General features: G+C 39.1%; 1 protein-coding gene across 6 annotated transcripts in view; it reads left to right on the top strand.

The window, feature by feature from the left end:
• eml4 (EMAP like 4) overlaps nt 1-19,932 on the top strand; it is a 108,108-nt gene that overhangs the window by 29,954 nt on the left and 58,222 nt on the right. For 2 of the 6 annotated variants that reach the window (XM_079855023.1, XM_079855021.1), the window contains exon 1: nt 14,494-14,647. The exons of 3 other annotated variants lie outside the window; for them this stretch is intronic. In XM_079855023.1, the coding sequence (XP_079711149.1) occupies nt 14,590-14,647 (58 nt within the window). In that variant the 5' untranslated portion in view covers nt 14,494-14,589. Of the gene's footprint in view, nt 1-14,400; nt 14,648-19,932 lie in introns of those variants that run through there. One more of the 6 variants, XM_079855024.1, reaches the window with a different exon arrangement.

Here is a 19,932-nt window from a genome sequence, read left to right as displayed (position 1 = left end):
ATTATTGCGTAGAGAGCGGCGTACGCCTTCTTTTGTGCGTACGCAACGTTTATAAATGAGGCCCCTGGTCACATAAATGTGTTTTTGCGAAACGGATTTAAATCCTATCTTCAATTCCCGCGCTATATGCAGATTTAATGGAGTGCACGTCACCGAAAGCAACAGATGTGAGCTGCATTTTATTGATCATCAGCTAAAATTTCAAAATCAAAGACCGCAATAAGAGAGAGCGGCAACAGCCCTGGTAAGATCATTTAATTTCTTTACTTTTAAATGATGATGATTGTGTATTAAGCGTCTGCGACTTACTTTCACTTTGATTTGCGATAGTTTGCACGTTGGCTTGATGAATAGATGCTCAGCTTCTCATCTGTGGTGATGCATGTTCCAGTAGCGTTGTCATATCTGGCTATAACATTGCATATAGCCTATAACACGCTCTCACACGTTTATTTTTTTTTAGCATTTTTGGGAGGAGTACAATTTACATATGTGGTTTCAACAACCAGATGCATTTACACTTGTCCAGTTTCTTCAGGAATGTGGCCCAGACCTCATCCTGAAGTGGTTTGAGCGATCGGATTGAAATCCGTCTCGAATGCGTTTCGGAGGGCATTTACACCTGGTCTTTTCACGATCGGATAGCTATCCAATCTGAGAAAACACATGAAGTGGCCAGGTGTAAACAGCCCCATACAGACACACATTAATCCTGTAGTAGATCTAGGCAGGTGGAGCTGGGGGAGGTGGAGGGGTTCAGAGGAACGCTGATAGCGCACTGCAGGACTAGCTTACAGCAAACACTGAACCAGACTATTCAAATGTTGAGCAAGCAATCTCATTGGCTACAGGATCAGCAAAAGGCCAATCAGCTTGTGTCATGCGGTAATGATGCGATTGCTTGCTACAGTATAAGCCTGCGCCGTGTAGAGTTGCATGCCTGAAATAGATACTATAAATATGAATGAAAAATGAATAAACAAGTAAGAACACCAATAAATAAACAAATGCACCAATAAAAATAGCAACTTTGTAATACTTCCTCAAAATTGGTCATTGTGTCAGCCTGGAACCTTTAAGCACACCTTTGTTTCCAAGCACCTGGAAGTTATGTAAAACCAGCCAGTCAGATTTGAACTGCTGATTTGTTACATGGTACTTCCGTTCTTTGTGTGCCATGCATCAGTTGGTCCATGGGTGTTGCGTCTGAGGCTGAATCACAGAGTGATGTGGCGTATTGGTTTATGATTTGGTTGTAGGTTCAAACCCTGCAATGACTGACTGACCATGACTCTTGATCTCATCGGGGACCGGCCCTGTAATAAGTAGAGTAATAAAGTCTTTTTGGATAAAAGTGTCTTCTAAATGACTACTCAGCCACTCTCATAAACTGCTGGGGTGTTTGATACTGCTGCAGCAGTGCGTTTCTGCGGTGACAGAGTTTCTGGGAAAGCGTTGGGGTGTTCGTGCAGATGCTTCACTCAAACCCCTTCTGCTTTCGTCCTTTGCACACTCTCTCTTTCCTGTGTGCCACCGGCTGCCTTCCTGTCATCTCTATTTTAGTGTGAGGTCTGTGGGCCTCTGAAGCGTCTCAGTTTCCTTTCTCGAGATGACTGTTTCCAGCGCCCGGCCAGGCGACAGCGGGTCCCACTCCTCAGGCATGCTGGGACGTGGGGAGTGGCGCATGCCTCGTGTCTGAGTTATTTTACAGGTCTCACTCTGGGATTCGTGCAACATGTTTACAGAGATGTTTGTGTCTACTGCATCTTATTTGTGCCCATCTTATAGTTGCTTTGGTGAAAACTTGAGTAAATAAAATTTAACAAACGGATGCACCAATACTGCATTTCCTAGCTGATATAATAGCAGATTATTCAGAATGATACTTAATGATACAATATGAGAGCCGATTATTCTGCCGATACCAATAGTTTGATTTTCTTAAAGGGATACTCCACCGTTTTTTCATATTAAACTATGTTATTCCCTTAACTAAGACGAGTTGATACATACCTCTCTCGTCTCAGTGCGTGCACTAAATCGCTCTGGCGCGCGGCGAAACTTTGTTAGCACTTAGCTTAGCCCAGTTCATTCAATATGGGCCAAGCAGAGAAGCTACCAAACACCTCCACGTTTTCCCTATTTAAATACAGTTACTCGCGTAGTGTAACTCGACCTAGGACGGTGACACAATACCATAGCAAGTGCTTGGAAGCACTTCGACTTCGGCGCAGTAATATCTTCACTCGTGAAAAATCCTCTCACCGGCCCCCGCTCCCTCTAGTGAAGATATTACTGCGCCGAAGTCGAAGTGCTTCCAAGCACTTGCTATGGTATTCCGCCATACAATATAGTTATCCATTTTACACGCTTAGAAAAGCGCAACGTTTTGTTTTGTGTCACCATCCTAGGTCGAGTTACACTAGGCGAGTAACTGTATTTAAATAGGGAAAACGTGGAGGTGTTTGGTAGCTTCTCTGCTTGGCCCATATTGAATGAACTGGGCTAAGCTAAGTGCTAACAAAGTTTCGCCGCAAGACAGAGCAATTTAGTGCACGCACTGAGACGAGAGAGGTATGTATCAACTCGTCTTAGTTAAGGGAATAACATAGTTTAATATGAAAAAACGGTGGCATATCCCTTTAAGGAAAAAAAAAACCTTTTTTTTTTTTCCTTAAGAAAATGCAAATGTAATGTAAATATTTCCTGTATAGTTTACATGTAAACTATACAGGAAATATTTACATTACATTTGCATTTACTATACAAGGAACCCTCTCATTTGGTACATTAATATAATATTAGAGGTTATTATTGACAACAGAGCTATTATATTCAACTGCTATTTATTTTCAGTTATAATAATTACATACAAAATACACATAAGGTAGGTTTCATAAGCACTTGTCTTAATGGCAAATTTATTCAAACATAATTAACAATAAATAAGCTCCTTTTATAGCTAACTAATAACTGTGAACATAAGGGGTGTGACGATACACTTTGCTCATGAGATGAGACGATGCACGATATTAGGTTCACGCCGGTATATTAACGGTAACTGACTTTTTAAGAAATCTTCAAAGATAAATTATATGATTGGAAAAAGTATTTTATTTGAAAATGTAAATAATTGTAATGCAAATAATTTTATTTCAAAATGCAAAACAATGCAGGTGCATTTTAAAATGTTTTAACTAATCTTGGGCTGTCACCTAACGATTATTTTGGTAATCAAGTCAATTATTTTGATGATTAATCGAGTAATCGGATCATTTTTTGTGTGGTAATAAAAATGACTTAAAATGCATAGATAATAACAATGAAGAAACAATAATGGGTTCAAATAAAGTATCAAAAGCAAGTAATCATTTGTTTGTAATGAACAACACTGTTAAAATACATAATGTAATATACTGTAATATAAACTTATGTACATTACATTCATCACAGCAACCCAAACTCACAGCATATGCAGAGATTGAATCTGTTAACTGAGCTGCTGAGACACGCTCCATGCATGAATATGATAGCAGCGAAACACTTCCTCACTTCAACACTTCAAATTCTCTATCAAACACAAAGTGCATCAGACTTTATATGCATTTCCAAATGCACATTATTGGAAACTCAAACAAACAGTAGATGCAGGGACTGAGATTGTGTGGAGCAGAATTTACTGTGAATGGAGCCACTCTGAGAAACACGTTGAACGGATGTAATTAATCTCGTGGCACGAGATCTAGTCACATGGATATTAAGTGACACTGTTCACAAGCTGTCCGCAGTTGAAACAATGATTGAGCGATTATGTGAGACATGATACATTTCAGTAAGTTGTACTGTATATTTCAAAATATAATTTTGTATATCAATATCATGCATTCATTTGTATTAAAGTGAAAGAAAATACTCTGTGTTGGCACTGCCACTCGAACTGACGATCGGTCACGTCACTTAAAGGAACACGCTGACTTTTTGGGACTTTAGCTTATTCACCGTATCCCCCAGAGTTAGATAAGTCCATACATACCCTTCTCATCTCCGTGCGTGCCGTAACTCTGTCTGACGCACCCACCGCTAGCCTAGCTTAGCACAAAGACTGGAGGTAAATGGCTCCAGCTAGCCTATTGCTCCCAATAAGTGACAAAATAACGCCAACATTTTCCTATTTACATGTTGTGATTTGTATAGTCACAGTGTGTACAAATAACAAGGTCACATGAGACACAGCCATCTTCTAACCGTTTACATACTGGGAACTATATTCTCAGAAGGCGAAGCACTGCTACTTGATTCACTCCAACTCTGAGCGAACTCTCTGCTCCTCACCACGGGGCTTCTCAGGCGCTGCGAGCAAATCCCTCCACCCAAGTAGCAGTGCTTCGCCCTCTGAGAATATAGTTCCCAGTATGTATACGGTGTTGGCGTTGGCATTATCTTGTCACTTATTGGGAGCAGTATGCTAGCTGGAGCCGTTTACCTCCAGTCTTTGTGCTAAGCTAAGCTAGCGATGGGAGCGTCAGACAGAGTTACGGCACGCACGGAGATGAGAAGGGTATGTATGGACTTATCTAACTCTGGGGGACACGGTGAATAAGATAAAATCCCAAAAAGTCGACGTGTTCCTTTAAGAGCGTCAAAACGCCATTTATTTTTTGAATTTCATGATAAAATTGACAGAATTTGAAAGCTGATACTTTATTTCTTATCAGAAGTAACGTGCACAAAGCTCTTTGTGATTATTGGATGTGAGGTGCTACAAATAATTTTTTGATGTAGGGAAAACCACGGACCTGACAACCCTGAACTACGGGTGATTCAGAGGGTCAAATAGAGCCTGCTTTAACATCACTATTTTTTAACTGTTAAAGGTCCCGTATTATGCCCCTTTTCACAAGATGTAAAATAAGTCTCTGATGTCCCCAGAGTGTGTATGTGAAGTTTCAGCTCAAAATACCCAACAGATCATTTTTTACAGCATGTTTAAATTGTCATTTTTTGGGGCTCAGAAAAACGCGCTGTTTTAGTGTGTGCCCTTTAAAGCTGGGGTAGGTAAGAATGGTCTAAAAAACTTATTTTTCAAATTTGTTTAAACTTTATGTATATATCAATACATAATTAAAATGTAAGTATTCTGAAAAAAAAAGTATAAAAATCGAGTGTATGTAGACCTCTAACGACTGTTTTAAAGACAGCTCATTATTTCCATTCAGTCCACCCTCTCCCTTCTGGGCTCCTTCCAAAGCCACGCCCCCAAAACACATGAACGCGCGACTCCGACCGCTGAGCTGGAAGACGCATTATTTACCTGAGACGAGCGGAGAGGAAGGAGCGCAGTGCATGTAGCATCATGTCAGAATCACATGTAATAAAAAAATCTAACTTTATCATTATGAATATAAACAAATAAGATGTATTTTAGTACTCACTATCAAGCTATCATATCGATATTGGTAAAGTTTAAAATATATATTTTTTGATTCGCTAATGAGCTAGTTATAACTATAAGGCAAAGCTAAAAACAGGTTGCATTGATACACGTTTTTCCATTTCCATTAGTTGCACTGTGATGAAGATGAATTTCGTGTAAGATTCATAACATATAACGTTAGGCCTACTAGCTGTTAAACATGTATTTTGTTATGTAAAGTTCCCCCCACAGCGGAGCCTGCCGTGAACGTGCAGGCTAGTAAACATGCAGGGTCACCGATGACGACGGATAAACAGTTATGGCACATTCACTGGTAGGGACGAAATGCTTTACATTGACTGGCCTGCCCATACTTTGACTACAAACTTGGTCCTCAAATCATTACGTATTATGCAATACATGTAATGTAACTTTATAACGTTGCACTCTTTCTATGAGTTATAAATAGCCAGTAAGATAATATAACGGTAACTAACGTTGCAGTAGGCTATGTAAATAATTATTCTAGCGATATGTAATGCTAAATAAGGTTTGCTAGTACATTATTTTAGCAACATGACAAGCCAGTGAATTAGCAGGTTTCAATTGTTGCTTTGCACAGTGCGTGACATTTTATCTGTATGTTATGCGGCTAGAGTTTTAACACTGAGTCAATGGGCTCCGACGGGCTTGTTTATCGTCATCGGTCTTTTTCCGTTTACCTGTCTTTGTTGTATGAGCAGGTTCCACTCGAGAAATTGGTAGTTTTGGTTGTTTGTCCGCCATTAGCACAGCTGCTCGGCACACCGGCAATCTTGATTTTGAATGACGGTACGCGCTGTGCAAGAGAGGGGCGATCAGCGCGTACGCGAACTTGATTGACACTGCTAAGACACTCCTCCTGGCTCTGAAGGCATCTGATTGGTTCTTTACATTCGCACCGAGTGGCAGTGATTGGTCAGAGTTTTTACTGTCCTGCAGCTGCTACAGAGGTCTGATTGTTTTCATTCCTTTTTCTGAACACATAATGTATTGACTACTCTCAGGATGGAAGGACCATTTCACCCAGTATAAAAAAAAGTGTTTCTGAACAGGATTACCTACTATAGCTTTAAATGCAAATGAGGTGCTGCTGGACGACGCAGGGGGCGGAGCTTCATGAGCTCGCGCTCAGTCTGTCCGGACAATTTCAGCTCACGGAATGATGATAATATCAGAAACTCTCAGTAACGGCGTTCATTTCGAGTTGGACAATAATGCCTACAGAGTCAGAGTGCTGTATAGAGATGAAACAGGTATAGTTTAGTAGTTTAATTACGGTTATTATAACGTATTTGTCATCTGCTTGTAGGCTATGTATCCATTATTTATTAATAGCCTACAAGTCTGCTGTCTGAATGATGATCAAACATATACTGATGAGTTTAATAAAGTTTATTGTACATCACACAAAAGATGAAGCGTCAGTTTTACTTCAGAAAATCACCGTAAGAGCTGAGTAAACAGTAAGTTATAAGAAGTGCGCAAGTAGCCAGTAGAGTTGAGGGAGCATTCCTCTGGGCGGAGGTTAGTCAAAAAACGGTTCTAGTGACATCATTAAAGAAGGAAGTAGAGGGATGTAGTCCAAACGGGCCGTTCGATGTAGTCGACTTCTGTTAAATAAAATATCTCGCTTGGCATTGAACTTTGAGCTTTATAATTTTACAGATATTATTTATGCTCTAACAGCAACATTACACACTAACTAAAGTTTGAAACATGGGATCACGAAGAACGGGACCTTTAATGCGTTATTGTCACGAAGTTGCAGTCTGACACATGTTTCCGCCCTGATTGACAGGATATAATCAGCCCTGATCATTGGCTGTTTTTCTGACAATGAATTGTGAAAATAATTGTTTTGTTTGTTTTAGGGATGCACTGAAGTATTGGCCAATAATTGTTATTGGCCGATACATTGGTGCTTCCTTAAAACAAATGTAGAGAAATGGGTACAGACACAAAATGTTGAAATTTGCATGCAGATCCGTTAAAATGAAATACTGCGCTTCTCACCAGTTTAATGCCAGGTATACACCTCAGCTCTTGTTACATGTCAGCGTTTTGAATTAATGTACGTGTACACCGGTGTACGGCAGTTTCAGTCATGCTTAAATTGCCTTCGGGTCTCACACACTAAACACACCTCATTTGACCTGACTCGCAGAACAAGTCAGTCTACTGCCTGAAAAGTCATTAATAGACCAAAAGCATAATTTCACTAAAGTTCCCTGTTGTGTAGGCAATTCCTTCTAAAATGAAAATGCTTGACCTTACTTCCCTGAAAAGTAAGAACCTAAATTAAATTATCAAGGCAAACAGGCACAAATTGCTCCTTTTGCTGAATGATACATACATCCATACCCTTAAAAAATATAGGAGCCAATTTCAATTTGAAAAAAATACAAAACCCTTTGACTTTTTGTAATCTGGCGCATTTTCTGATCGATGTGGTTAATGTTTCTTATCTTTTCATAACTGTATCCTTACTGGTTCAAATGTATTATTTTTCGAATACCTTTGTTTGCTAGATTGTTGTGACTTTTAACTTTAACTTACTGTATCAAAAAATAGTGGTGGGATTTTGTAACCTTAAATGCCCAGTGTTGCAATGTTTTTCCAAATCACACCCTAATGGAAGTGTTGCCTAAACAAAGTGTTTTTTAGAATTAATGGCTTCCAAGACATATTAAGGGTGAAAAAAAATAATACATTATGAATATCAATGCTTGGGTCTGTCAGTTTTTTTTTTTTGTTTTTTTAAGTGTACACTTTGATTCGTCATGGCAACAGTAATTCAAGTGATGTAGTGATGCTGTGCGGTCTCAGTAAAGTATGTCAGATTGTGGTGGTCTGCTGCATTCACTAGAACCTATAATGCTCAGAACTGAAATATAAGCGTTGCATTCGACACATGAAAAATTATGATCAGCAATAATTTGATGGGTGTGTTTTTGACTTGCTTTAGTGATCGAGCAAATAAACAGCACTTAGTCATAACTCGTTTCTGTGAATTCCCCCATAGTACAACATTGATTTCCAGTTAATATGCAAATGAACAGTTTATGCAAGTGCATAGATGTATAGCCTTACTCAGAAGACAGTTATCCAATTTGTAATTCTGAAAACAAACCTGTCTTCACACTGTCAGTCCACATCTGATTATTTGTGAATCCGATTGGAATCTGATCTAAATGATTGACTGTCCACACTGTGTATCGCAACTGTTCAGTTTTTTTTTAGGTAATCAGATTCCAAAAATGTAAGTACTTGTAATTAGATTATATTACATTTAAAATACAACTTTTTTTATTGATTGCATGTTTACATATTACTCACACAATGGTTGTAAATCATTCATAATTGATTGATTCTCCATAATTCTTTTTAATGTTTAAAATGTTCCTTTCTAAAATAAAAATAAAAGTATATCGCTCATATACATTCAGAAAATCTTTGTGAAAAGTTTTGTGAAATTGCACATACAGACCAGCCACTAGTCAGGTGTCTATAATCACATGGGAAATTTAGAGGCCACAAAGCATTTGACCACTGGATTTACAGAAATCGGTTTTCTGTTTTCTCAACATTGCATATCGTATCAACTCCTGACGAACACATTAATTATTATAGTAATTATCACTCAGCAAGTCATGTAACCATGTTGCTATGTCTTTGGAAGGCTTTTGTCTTTCAAACGCATTTTTTAATTTTATTTTTATATCAGTTTGGTACAAGATTATCCTATATCCTATCAAATCAATGTGATTAAACGAGTTAGGTCAAAAGTAATTAAAAAGTAGTCAGATTATATTACCTAAAATACTGTATGTAATGTAATGGATTACATTAACATTTTTTGTCATGTAATTTGGAATCATGGAAGGACTACAATTTTCAAGTAATCTACCCAGCACTGACAACATCTGACGTGGTTTTACGTGGCTTGAGAAAGTGAGATAAACCACCCGAAATCCGATTACAACAGTCAAACTGAAACTGATTTCTAGAAATGGGAATATGATTTCAGACCACATCTGAATGTAGCTCAAAACGGAATTTGTAAAATTCACATTTTCAGTTTTTTTTGCCGTTCACACTTTCTAAATATGATCGGATTCCAATCGGATATGCACAAAAATCAGATTTGGACTGTCAGTCTGAACGAGGCCTTACTGTGTGTCTAAAGACCGATTGGCACTGCTGTGTTAGTAGCTGTGTATGAGTTGGCAATGTTATCTCAGTTCCTGTAGCACAACGTGATCTCAAAGCGCCAGCAACAGCAAGGTCACGTGTTCAATTCTCAAGGTAAAAAAATGATACTGCACCTCTCAATGTGGATTTTTTTTTTTTTTGTGTGTGTGTGTGTGTCTGTTCTCTGCATAGATTTGTTGCTGGGAAGAGAAAATGTTAATTATAAATAATGAATTTAGTACTGATAAAAGAGAGAATTTGTTTATTAAAAAGTATTTTTTGTTTATTAAAGTATCACGTCATACCTTTTGTCTCGTCTTTATTGAAATCAATTAACCCTTCATAGGGAGTTTGATTGACAGGCGATCTGACCAATCACAATCCGCCATCCACCGAATCCGCCATTTTGTCAGGAGAGTTAGTAGATTAACTTCGGTGGACTTGAACTTGAAAAACGGTGTGTACTGACGTCTTTCCACGGTTGAGACAACGTTCCTTCTGATGTTCATTCATGTTTATTTGATGCTATAAATTAACTAGAAGAAAGAGATGATCGGTTCACGAGCAGCTTTGACTGAGGTGCTACAGCGATCTGTCAGACACATTAAAGAGCCACAAAACAGTATTTATTTTTGAAATTTCTTTAAAAAAAATTCCAAATTTGAAAGTTGAAACTTTGTTTCATGTCAAAAGTAACTGCACAGTCCTGTCTGTCAGCGCATTGTTAGTGTCCTCTTTGCTCCGCAATGATTTTTAACTGCGTGAGAACATGGTGTGGCGTGAGAGCGGCGTGGCTTGTCGGACATGGCAACAGTAACTAAAGGGGGCGGGTCTTTGCGAACGGTCAGTTGTGAATGTAGTCTCCTGTGTGCTTCTATCTTTGTATTTTGCACAGAGTTACAGCCTTTGTAGAATATTCCAAATCAGTTGCATTTCAAATCATAAGTTCCATTTGACTCAGGATTCTGCCAGATAGTAGGAGGATAATGCAGCTCAGTAGGGTTTGGAACAGAGCTAATATGTCTCGTTTGATCATTCAAATGTAGGCGTACTCCCTTGTTTGTGGTTTGTAATTTCATCGTAAGTTGAAATAAATGTGACATGAAGTCTGCGTGTACATGCGTGTGCATGTGAGAGTGGGAGTTAGACGGCCCCCATGATTGGCCTTTGACCTACTTTCTTTTCCTTGCCTGTAACTGTGTCAGAATGATACTCATATCCCAGTGTGAGACCACCATTTCTACCTTCCCTCGCACTGCCGTTATCTCCTGTTGTTCACTTTATGGGCCTTTTCACGCTGAAAGATTGCGGTGTACGTGGCCACGATATTCTTTCTCTCTGTTCTCCTCTCCTTCTGGCTTCTCACCAGTCGCTTTTTGTTGTTGGTTTTTCTTCCAACTTGGCAGCTGTGTGCTAACGGAATGCTCTCTCTCACTCGCTCTCCTTCTCATTGTTTTATAGCTCTCCTCAGCGACAGGCTGGCCCCTTCACAAACGTGGGATAATGAAATGTTTCATTCTTTTTTAAACACTGCTGCTATGCTGCACTCCTTCTCCTCAGGTCTAAGATTAATAAACAGCCGTGTGGTTTTTGAACGAGAGCCCGACAAGGCACACTTACCATGGTAACTCGTTGAACTCTGGGGGGTGTAAACTGCAGATATACGAAACACACGAGTTGTATACAAACACTAAGTCTCAGAGTGGCGCTCTTAACGCTCTTAAGCACATACACAGCCATTCAGTTGTTCATGCATGATAGTCATGGGATGAACATTGGAAAAATATTAATGCAATTAACGCAGCATCCGTTTTTCCCGTCATCCTCTGGCTGGTGTTACATTATATGGCCACACTCTTATTCATGCAGATGCTTTTAAACCGTTCAATAGCGATAAGACACAAAAGAGAACGTCGTGCTATACTGACGCGCACCTGTGAATCTCCTGTCTGTAACACACACACACACACACACACACACACACACACACACACACACACATACTCTCACACTCTCTCACACTCTCACACACACACACACATGTCTGGTTTACTATCTTTGTGGGGACTCTCCATAGCCGTAATGGTTTTTATACTGTACACACTGTATATTCTATCTCCTTACACTAACCCTACCCCTAAACCTACCCATCACACAAAACTTTCTGCATTTTTAAATTTCCAAAAAAACTCATTCTGTGTGATTTATAAGCTTGTTTACCCATGGGGACCTCAATTTAGGTCCCCACTGTGACACGAGTCCCCATGAGTCTGTGTGCATTCAGGTTGAAGTCCCCACCAGGATAGAAAAACATGAAAACACACACACACACACACACACACACACACACACACACACACACACACACACACACACACACACACACACACACACACACACACACACACACACACACACACACACACACACACACACACACACACACATGTCTGGTGCACTATCTTTGTGAGGACTCTCCATAGACGTAATGGTTTTTATACTGTACAAACTGTATATTCTATCCCCTTACACTGCCCCTATCCCTAAACCTACCCATCACAGGAGACATTCTGCATTTTTACATTTTCAAAAAAACTAATTCTGTATGATTTATAAGCTTTTGTACCCATGGGGACCTCAATTTAGGTCCCCACGGTGACACGAGTCCCCATGAGTCTGTATGCATTCAGGTTTAAGTCCCCACCGGTGTAGAAAAACATGTCCACACACACACACACACACACACACACACACACACACACACACACACACACACACACACACACACACACACACACACACACACACACACACACACTCTGGGATCCGCATCATGTGCGGCAGGTCTTAAAGGGACAGCAGCCTAATAAACCTGCTGCTGTCTGTCATTAAGGATATTCAAAGAACAAAAGAAAAGGAGAAAATCACCCACCGCTCTTGCCTGAGTAACGTTTGTGGCTTTAATAAGTATTAATCTATATTTAATTTATAATGTATGCAGTGAAGAGCGTGAAGTGTTTGATAACTTTATTATATCCTCCCTGCTAGACCTAACTGTTTACAAGGTTGCATAGGTCAAAAAAAAAAACAAAAAAAAAAAACTTTTTGTGCATTTTGACAGGGCAAGTGAATATCTGAACTGGTCTGACTGGGCCAATAGGAAACATTTAGCTCTAAAGGGCCGTACACATCGGGACGAATATCAGCGCGCGTTATTCGCCAGCGTTTTTCAACGCATTTTTTGTGTTCACAACCAAGTGATTTTCGCTGACGATGAGCCGAGTGAACATGCAAATTCATTCCCTGACATTAGATGGCGCTTAAGGTTTTGTAGTCGCTGTCACGTTTGTCATATAGTTCTTTATCTTCCGACACCAACGAGACCAGCAGCTCTACAATCATCTTGCCTTGCATCTTCTTCGACTTATTTCTTCCCGGCAGTGTAGACGCTGGTGTATATCTTCTTCGCCGTTACGTATGTGTGCTCGGGAAGACCGTTTTGTGTTTGAGCGCCCCCAAGTTGTGTTTTACTGTAACTTCAGAAGCTCCAGACACGTGAGCAAAAGCGCCAATCTCATTGGTCGGATAGTTTTTGACGCGGCGCGTCAAACCAAAAAAACCGAACCCGAGGCGTTTTTTAAAAAATGACGCTTTTACGCGTAGCATTTGTCGCGTCGGTGTGCACACTCACATTGACGCCCTTTGTTTAGTCACGAGGTGTTAAACGTCGGCGAATATCGCGCGCAAAATTCGTCCCGGTGTGAACAGGCCTTTATATATTGAAGGCACTGGTAAATTGGACATTTATTATAATGGGCTATGAAGATTGTTTTAAGTTCACTTAAATTAAAAGTGGTTAAAGCCTAATAAATGGTCAAATGTATAGCTTTTGATTATACTTTAATGCTGAATGGATATAATTAATGGCTAAAATTGAGAAAAAAATCACTTTCATAGAGACATCAGTAGCAGTATTGGTGTGTCGGTGAGACTGGCCTTCATTCAACAAAAAAAAAAGATGTCATTAAACACATTTTAAATATAAGATACAGTCTTTATGTTGTTTCTACATTAATTTGGAGTTTAAATGTGAAATTATTACAATATAAAACTTTATTAAAAATGTTAATTTCAGGTGTGATTAATTGCGATTAATGACAGATTTAGTTCATTATTATAATCGAATTAAAGCACTATTATATTATATTATGTTGTATTATATTATACTGAACTGTTCTGCATGACGTTTAATTTTTTTTATTTTTTTTTATTTAATAGACTTTCTTGGTAAAGAATAGAAGCTAACAAAGCATTGTGAAAAAAATTGCTTGGGTAACCTGAAAATGTGCTTCTGAATTAACTGCTTGTTCTCAGATATATGATTTAATATCTCCAAGTCACATCAGGGGTCAAATAAAATATGTGATGTAAGCAGTGTTTGTGTGTCCACTGTACAGGTCTGGTACTGTACAGATGATGTTTTTGCTCCGGTGGCCGAGTGGTTACAGGTTTTAGAGGCAACACTGGCTCATTTGAGCGAGGCTTTCAGAGCGCTTTAGTGTGCGTGGCCGTTCTCCTGAAGCTTTGACACCTCCACGTGTTCTCCTCCCCTCCCCCCGTCCCAGTGTGTGTGTGTGTGTGTGTGTGTCTGCTGGAACAGCAGAGGTTTAAGACGCTCGAGCAGGGGAGCTTTAGCCACTCCCTTAGCCAACCAAGATTTTCTTTTTTTATCCCTTTATCTCCTCCTCCTCTAGTTTCCCTTGTTCTCACTCACCCTCACGCTCACTCGCTCGCCCTGGCTTTTGTGTGAGCGGGCGTATGTGTGCAGCACCGTGCGAGAACAGAAGAATGTGTGTGTGAGACAGAGAAAGAGAGACACAGGCACAGACAGACAGACAGACGAGGAGAAGCGCAGAAGACAAGATCTCGTGCAGCGGTGAAGAATGGAAGACAGCGCGACAGTGTGTAACTCTACGGCCATGCTGAACCACCACTGCACCGGTAATGCAGCACGGCGGGATTGTGGGGAGGGTTGTGTGTGTGTGATTGAGATGCATTGGGTGCGTGTGTGTGCAATGAATAAGCAAGAGTCTTCCTTTTTGTCATGTGGAGGTTCCCTTCTTCACACCACACAGAGAGGAAGTGTGTGTAACGCTCTAACCTCACTACATTGATGCATCTCAGCGGTGTGTGTGTGTGTTTAATGGGATTCAAGCAGTTCATTTGAATGCTTGTAAATGGTCACCACCCCGGAGAGAGTTGTGTGTGGTTAGTTGTACTTCAAAATAAATCTTTTTTTTATAAATTTATGTTGGCTTGACAAACTTTGGATTGTTTTTTTTTTTTTTCTGCAAAATTCCTCATTTTCTAACTTGCAATGTTTTTCTTGCAATGCGTGATGAAATATTGCCCCAGAACACCATTTTCCTTTGAACGTTCAACATGCATTGAGAATGTTCTGGCTGGATGCTTCAGGCTTCCTCCAGCAGGTTTGGCTCAGACCTACAGCCTGTTCTGATGTCCCGTGCATTGCCTCTCCTAACCGATCGAACGTACACTTTTACCTCAGGACATGATCAAACATCAATTCTGTAGACTTGCACTGAACATTTCTTACTCAATCCACCACATTTAGCACAGACTCTCAGGCTGTCTTTTCAAATAATTCAATTTAGGCATTTTCTTAGTGTAGCAGATCCATGAACTTTTGCTGAGGGAATGTTAGGAGGACTGTACTGCAAGTTTTATGTTAAAAGTTAATTATTGAGTATAAAAGTGTTCATTTTAACCATAAAAAGTGTTTAAATTACAAAGTGTTTAAATTATTGAGCAAAATTTCAGGCATATATTATTGTTAAAAAGGTTGGGGTCAGTAAGATTAAAAAAAAATATCTATATAATAAAATGCTTTTATTCAGCAAAGGCACATTAAATTGATCAAAAGTGACAGTAAAGACATAAAGGATTTCTATTTCAAATAAACAGTTTTCAACACTGATAATAATCAGAAATATTTCTTGAGCATCAAATCATCATATTAGAATGATCTCTGAAGGATCATGTGACACTGAAGACTGCAGTAATGATGCTGAAAATTCAGCTTTGACCACAGGAATAAATGACATTTTACAATATATTCAGATAATTAAAAAAAAAATGTTATTTTAAATGGTAATGTTTTCATTTTTGGTCAAATAAATGCAGCCTTGGTGAGCATTAGAAGCCTCTTTCAAAAACATTTAAAAATCTCATCTACCTTGATTTAGATTTATGAATGGTAGTCAGTGCATGTCATGCCCATAAACAAAATAAAGTCTAGTTACAGTGGCAGCATATATTCTATATGCTTACATTAACTACATAATTTTTAGAAATACTTTTTTTTTTCCCTCATACTTTCTCCTAAATGAAACTCTTAATGAAACTATTCAGATCCGTGAGGTATAGTTACAGGATCAGATTCATCCACGCAGAACCTGTTCCTCTGTAAACTGTGTTTCAACCACAGATGTAAATATCTTTCTGTTTCAGTCGATATAACCTTCAAACTTTTAGGCTTTTAAAACATTTTTGAACTTCATGATGAGGTTTTCTCAAGTCAACATTCACAAACTGTCTTTTCTCTAGTTAGATGATGTTGTGTCTAGTGTGCGTGTGTGTAGATGCTTGTTTCTGTGTCTTGTGGCTTTTTATTGGGATGCCACGTCTGTACAGAGTCTGTTTGTGGTGTCTCATTCATGGAGAACTGGCTTGGGGGAGTAGAAGCAAATCTCTCAGTAAAAGTGTGTGTGTGTGTGTGTGTGTGTGTGTGTGTGTGTGTGGTTCAGGTATACCTTATATTATGGGTACAAAGATGGCAATATCTGAAATCATTGTCCTTGTGGGGTCCAAACAGCTTATGAATCATACCATGGGATGTTTTTTTTGAAAATTAAAAAAAAATGCAGAAAGTTTTCTGTGTGTGTGTGTGTGTGTGTGTGTGTGTGTGTTTGTGTGTGTGTGAAAGGTTAGACTATCACTACTGAGGATGTGAAACATAAATACACAGGTTCAGTGGCTAAATGTGGGCTGAATACTGCCTCTGGTCAGGGTGTTTCTTCCTTTCATTGTAATAAACGCTGGTTAACAAAACAATAAAAAAAGGTGAACGATTAACTAGTGTGTGTGTGTGTGTGTGTGTGTGTGTGTGTGTGTGTGTGTGTGTGTGTGTGTGTGTGTGTGTGTGTGTGTGTGTGTGTCTTTGCTCACACCATATGTGAATCTGCCTGCAGTGTACTGTATGTGTTCAGCTGGTGTTCGGATGGAGTGTGTTTGCATGTCTCCTTGCAGATGGTACACACACATTACTGTTTACCTCCTTCTCTATGTACATTTCCTTCTGTGATGTACTCTTTTCTCATCTTCTTTAGATAAAGTTTAATAAAGCTTATAAAAAACTAAAAAAAAAAAAAAAACCTGGTAAAACACTTTCTCCTATCCGGGTTTGAATGCGGAGACAACTGTAAGTAAACCATTAAAGGTTTATTTCCTCTAAGTGTAAACACTGAGTCTCTGTGGCGCTTTCAAAACATTGTTCTGTTTGTTTAAGTGTTCAGACCCGCTCAGCACGGCAACACAGGCTCAACCAATGGCAGAGGTCTGGGGTGGGGCTTTCTGTTTGTCTGACCAATGGGGAATGACAGAAACCTGTTTGAAAACACGATCTTTGCAATTCTGTTTGGCTGAAAATACACACTTCAGTTTTTAAGACAGTGAAGGAGTGTTGAAAATAAAACTATGTTGCGTAACAATTATACTACCAAAGTTCATCTCTCTCTCTCTCTCTCTCTCTCTCTCTCTCTCTCTCTCTCTCTCTCTCTCTCTCTCTCTCTCTCTCTCTCTCTCTCTCTCTCTCTCTGTGAATTCTACCTGTGTATATTACATTACACACACATTTACTTAGCAATCTGCTGTAGATGCAGGACAATCCATAGACTTCTAGTGTTTTTATGTCTAGCTAGTAAGGTTGAAATATTGCAAATGTAGGAATCGTTGAATGATAATGTACGATAACTGAATGATTTTAAGTTTTAGTTTGACGCAGATAGCAGAGAATAGACTGTATTGATTTTCATGCAAAATAAAACACTGCATAGTCTTCACTGTATGAATTAAATATAAATTGGTTCTTATTAAAGATTCAAAAGTTATTCAGTCAAGAGCAGTGAGTGCTTTCCTCTTTGTCTATCGTTGTTTAACTTGAATGACACAGACTGCAGAAGGTATATTAGGCTGCTGTCACTTTAAGACCTAATCTAATATACTGATATACACCCTAATGTTTATGTTCACTTAAGACATAACCGACTGTGTGCTTTGGCGATGTATCATTCAACACATGTAGCCTATCTCATTGAGTTCTTTATTAATGGCTTCATAATTATTTTTAACCATGTGCTCGTCCCATTCAATATTTTCTCACACATGCGTGTTTCTTTAGCACTTTAAAGTGTCAATAACTGTGGTGGTAGCACTGTGCTATATGGATATATTTACATACCGCATTATACATTATCTAAGAACACCCTAACCCTAATGGAAATCTTCTGCAAAAACTGCATTTTCTAAAAAAAAAGTAAACAAAAAAGCTCACTTCTGGCTATTAATCTATTCCCAGAATATGGGTGAGCAGACACACTCGCACGCACGCACGCACACACACACACACACACACAGGTGCTGTTACAACCGTCTGCTGGTATTTGGCGCTGGACTTGATGTACGTTAGGCGAGAGTCCAGCAGAGAGTCTCTCAGACAACTTTAACAGATGGACAGCCGCTGTCTGCTGTGTGTGTGTGTTTGTGTGTGTGTGTTTGTGTAGGATGTGTTCATGTGTTTAAGTTTATCTAGCGGTCAGAGGTTAGTTTGGAATTGTGCAATCGATATCCAAACCATAAGAATAGAAACTACTAGCTCTTCTGCTTCTGCATGCCTGGACGTCTGCACTGATATAAATGACTTTTAAAAGCACAACAAATACATTAGCCATGAGGAAATCACGTGTAGATGATGTTTGCACAAACAAAGTATTAAAAAACAAACTTCCATGGGATTACCATAGTTTTTTGGCCATGTATTTTTGGACTTTCATATGATGGATGGTATTTCTGTAGTTTTCTTTGAAGGGCTTTGGTGTACCTTGGTATTATGATGATGGTATCTGATACTATCACTGTACCGTGGATCTGCCCCATTATTTTTTTGTAACAGTGGTAGTTAGAGATCGATGAATAGCCAATGCTGATAATAACAATATATCAGGGTGGCTGGAGGCCGATGTAGTTGCGACGTGTATTAAACCGTTTAGTGATGCCAAATAAGATCATGTTTATCTATTAAGTAACGCAGACTAAATTAATGTGTGGGTTAGTAGAGTGGATGTGCAGTTCTCTGTGCAATAATCCACTCATCCATCAGCATCAACGCTGCGTAACCCTGTCTCTACACTTGCTCCGCACTCACAGTTGGCCCGATGCACAGTCTAATGTCTTTAAATGAACGTGTCAGCACACGCGCTAAACAATCTGAAGCCGCTGCGAGGCAAGGTGCTGGAATCTGCTGCGCGATAATTAGCACTTCATGCAGACGTGCATTTTATAATTACAGCACAAGTCAAACCTTCATTCTTGGGCACGTGCTGGCACTGGCTGTGTTCAGAATTGAAGACTAGCGTACTGCGTACTGCACAGTGTGCACTGCACTGCATGCTGCCTACCATTAGTTAGACATACTGTGTGAAATTGTACATATTGTTCAGTTCAGATGGTGTTCAGAAAAATTTAAGAGCACTTTTGCCACATCACGTCATTTTGATGTATGTTTAATTCGGAGAGTGGTGAGTTAACATTTAGAAAATGAATTATAGATAGTTAAGTCAAGTCACCTTTATTTATATAGCACTTTATACAATACAGATTGTTTCAAAGCAGCTTTATAGTGATGATAGAAAAAATGATGCATTTCCGCTGTTGTTCAGCTGAAGTCAGTTCATGGTTGATTTACTGATAATTAAATTACTGATAACTTTAAGTAACACTTTTTTATTTTTGCTGGTAATTCAATGTTAAAATGTTATCGGCAGAGCAAGCAATGAGATGTTCAAATGATTTTACTACCAGTTTTGCTGCGCTGTAGTGGAAGGTCAAGTCGAGCACACTGCAGTAGTGGCCACAAATGATGTGTTTAATAATGACCCTACAAGTTCAATAAACCATCAAAATATGAGGAAAATATTTTAGATTTTTTA

This window comes from Squalius cephalus, assembly GCF_949319135.1.
Source record: "Squalius cephalus genome assembly, chromosome: 21".
In the NCBI taxonomy this organism is placed as follows: domain Eukaryota; kingdom Metazoa; phylum Chordata; class Actinopteri; order Cypriniformes; family Leuciscidae; genus Squalius; species Squalius cephalus.
This window is presented reverse-complemented; position numbering and strand designations above follow the sequence as displayed.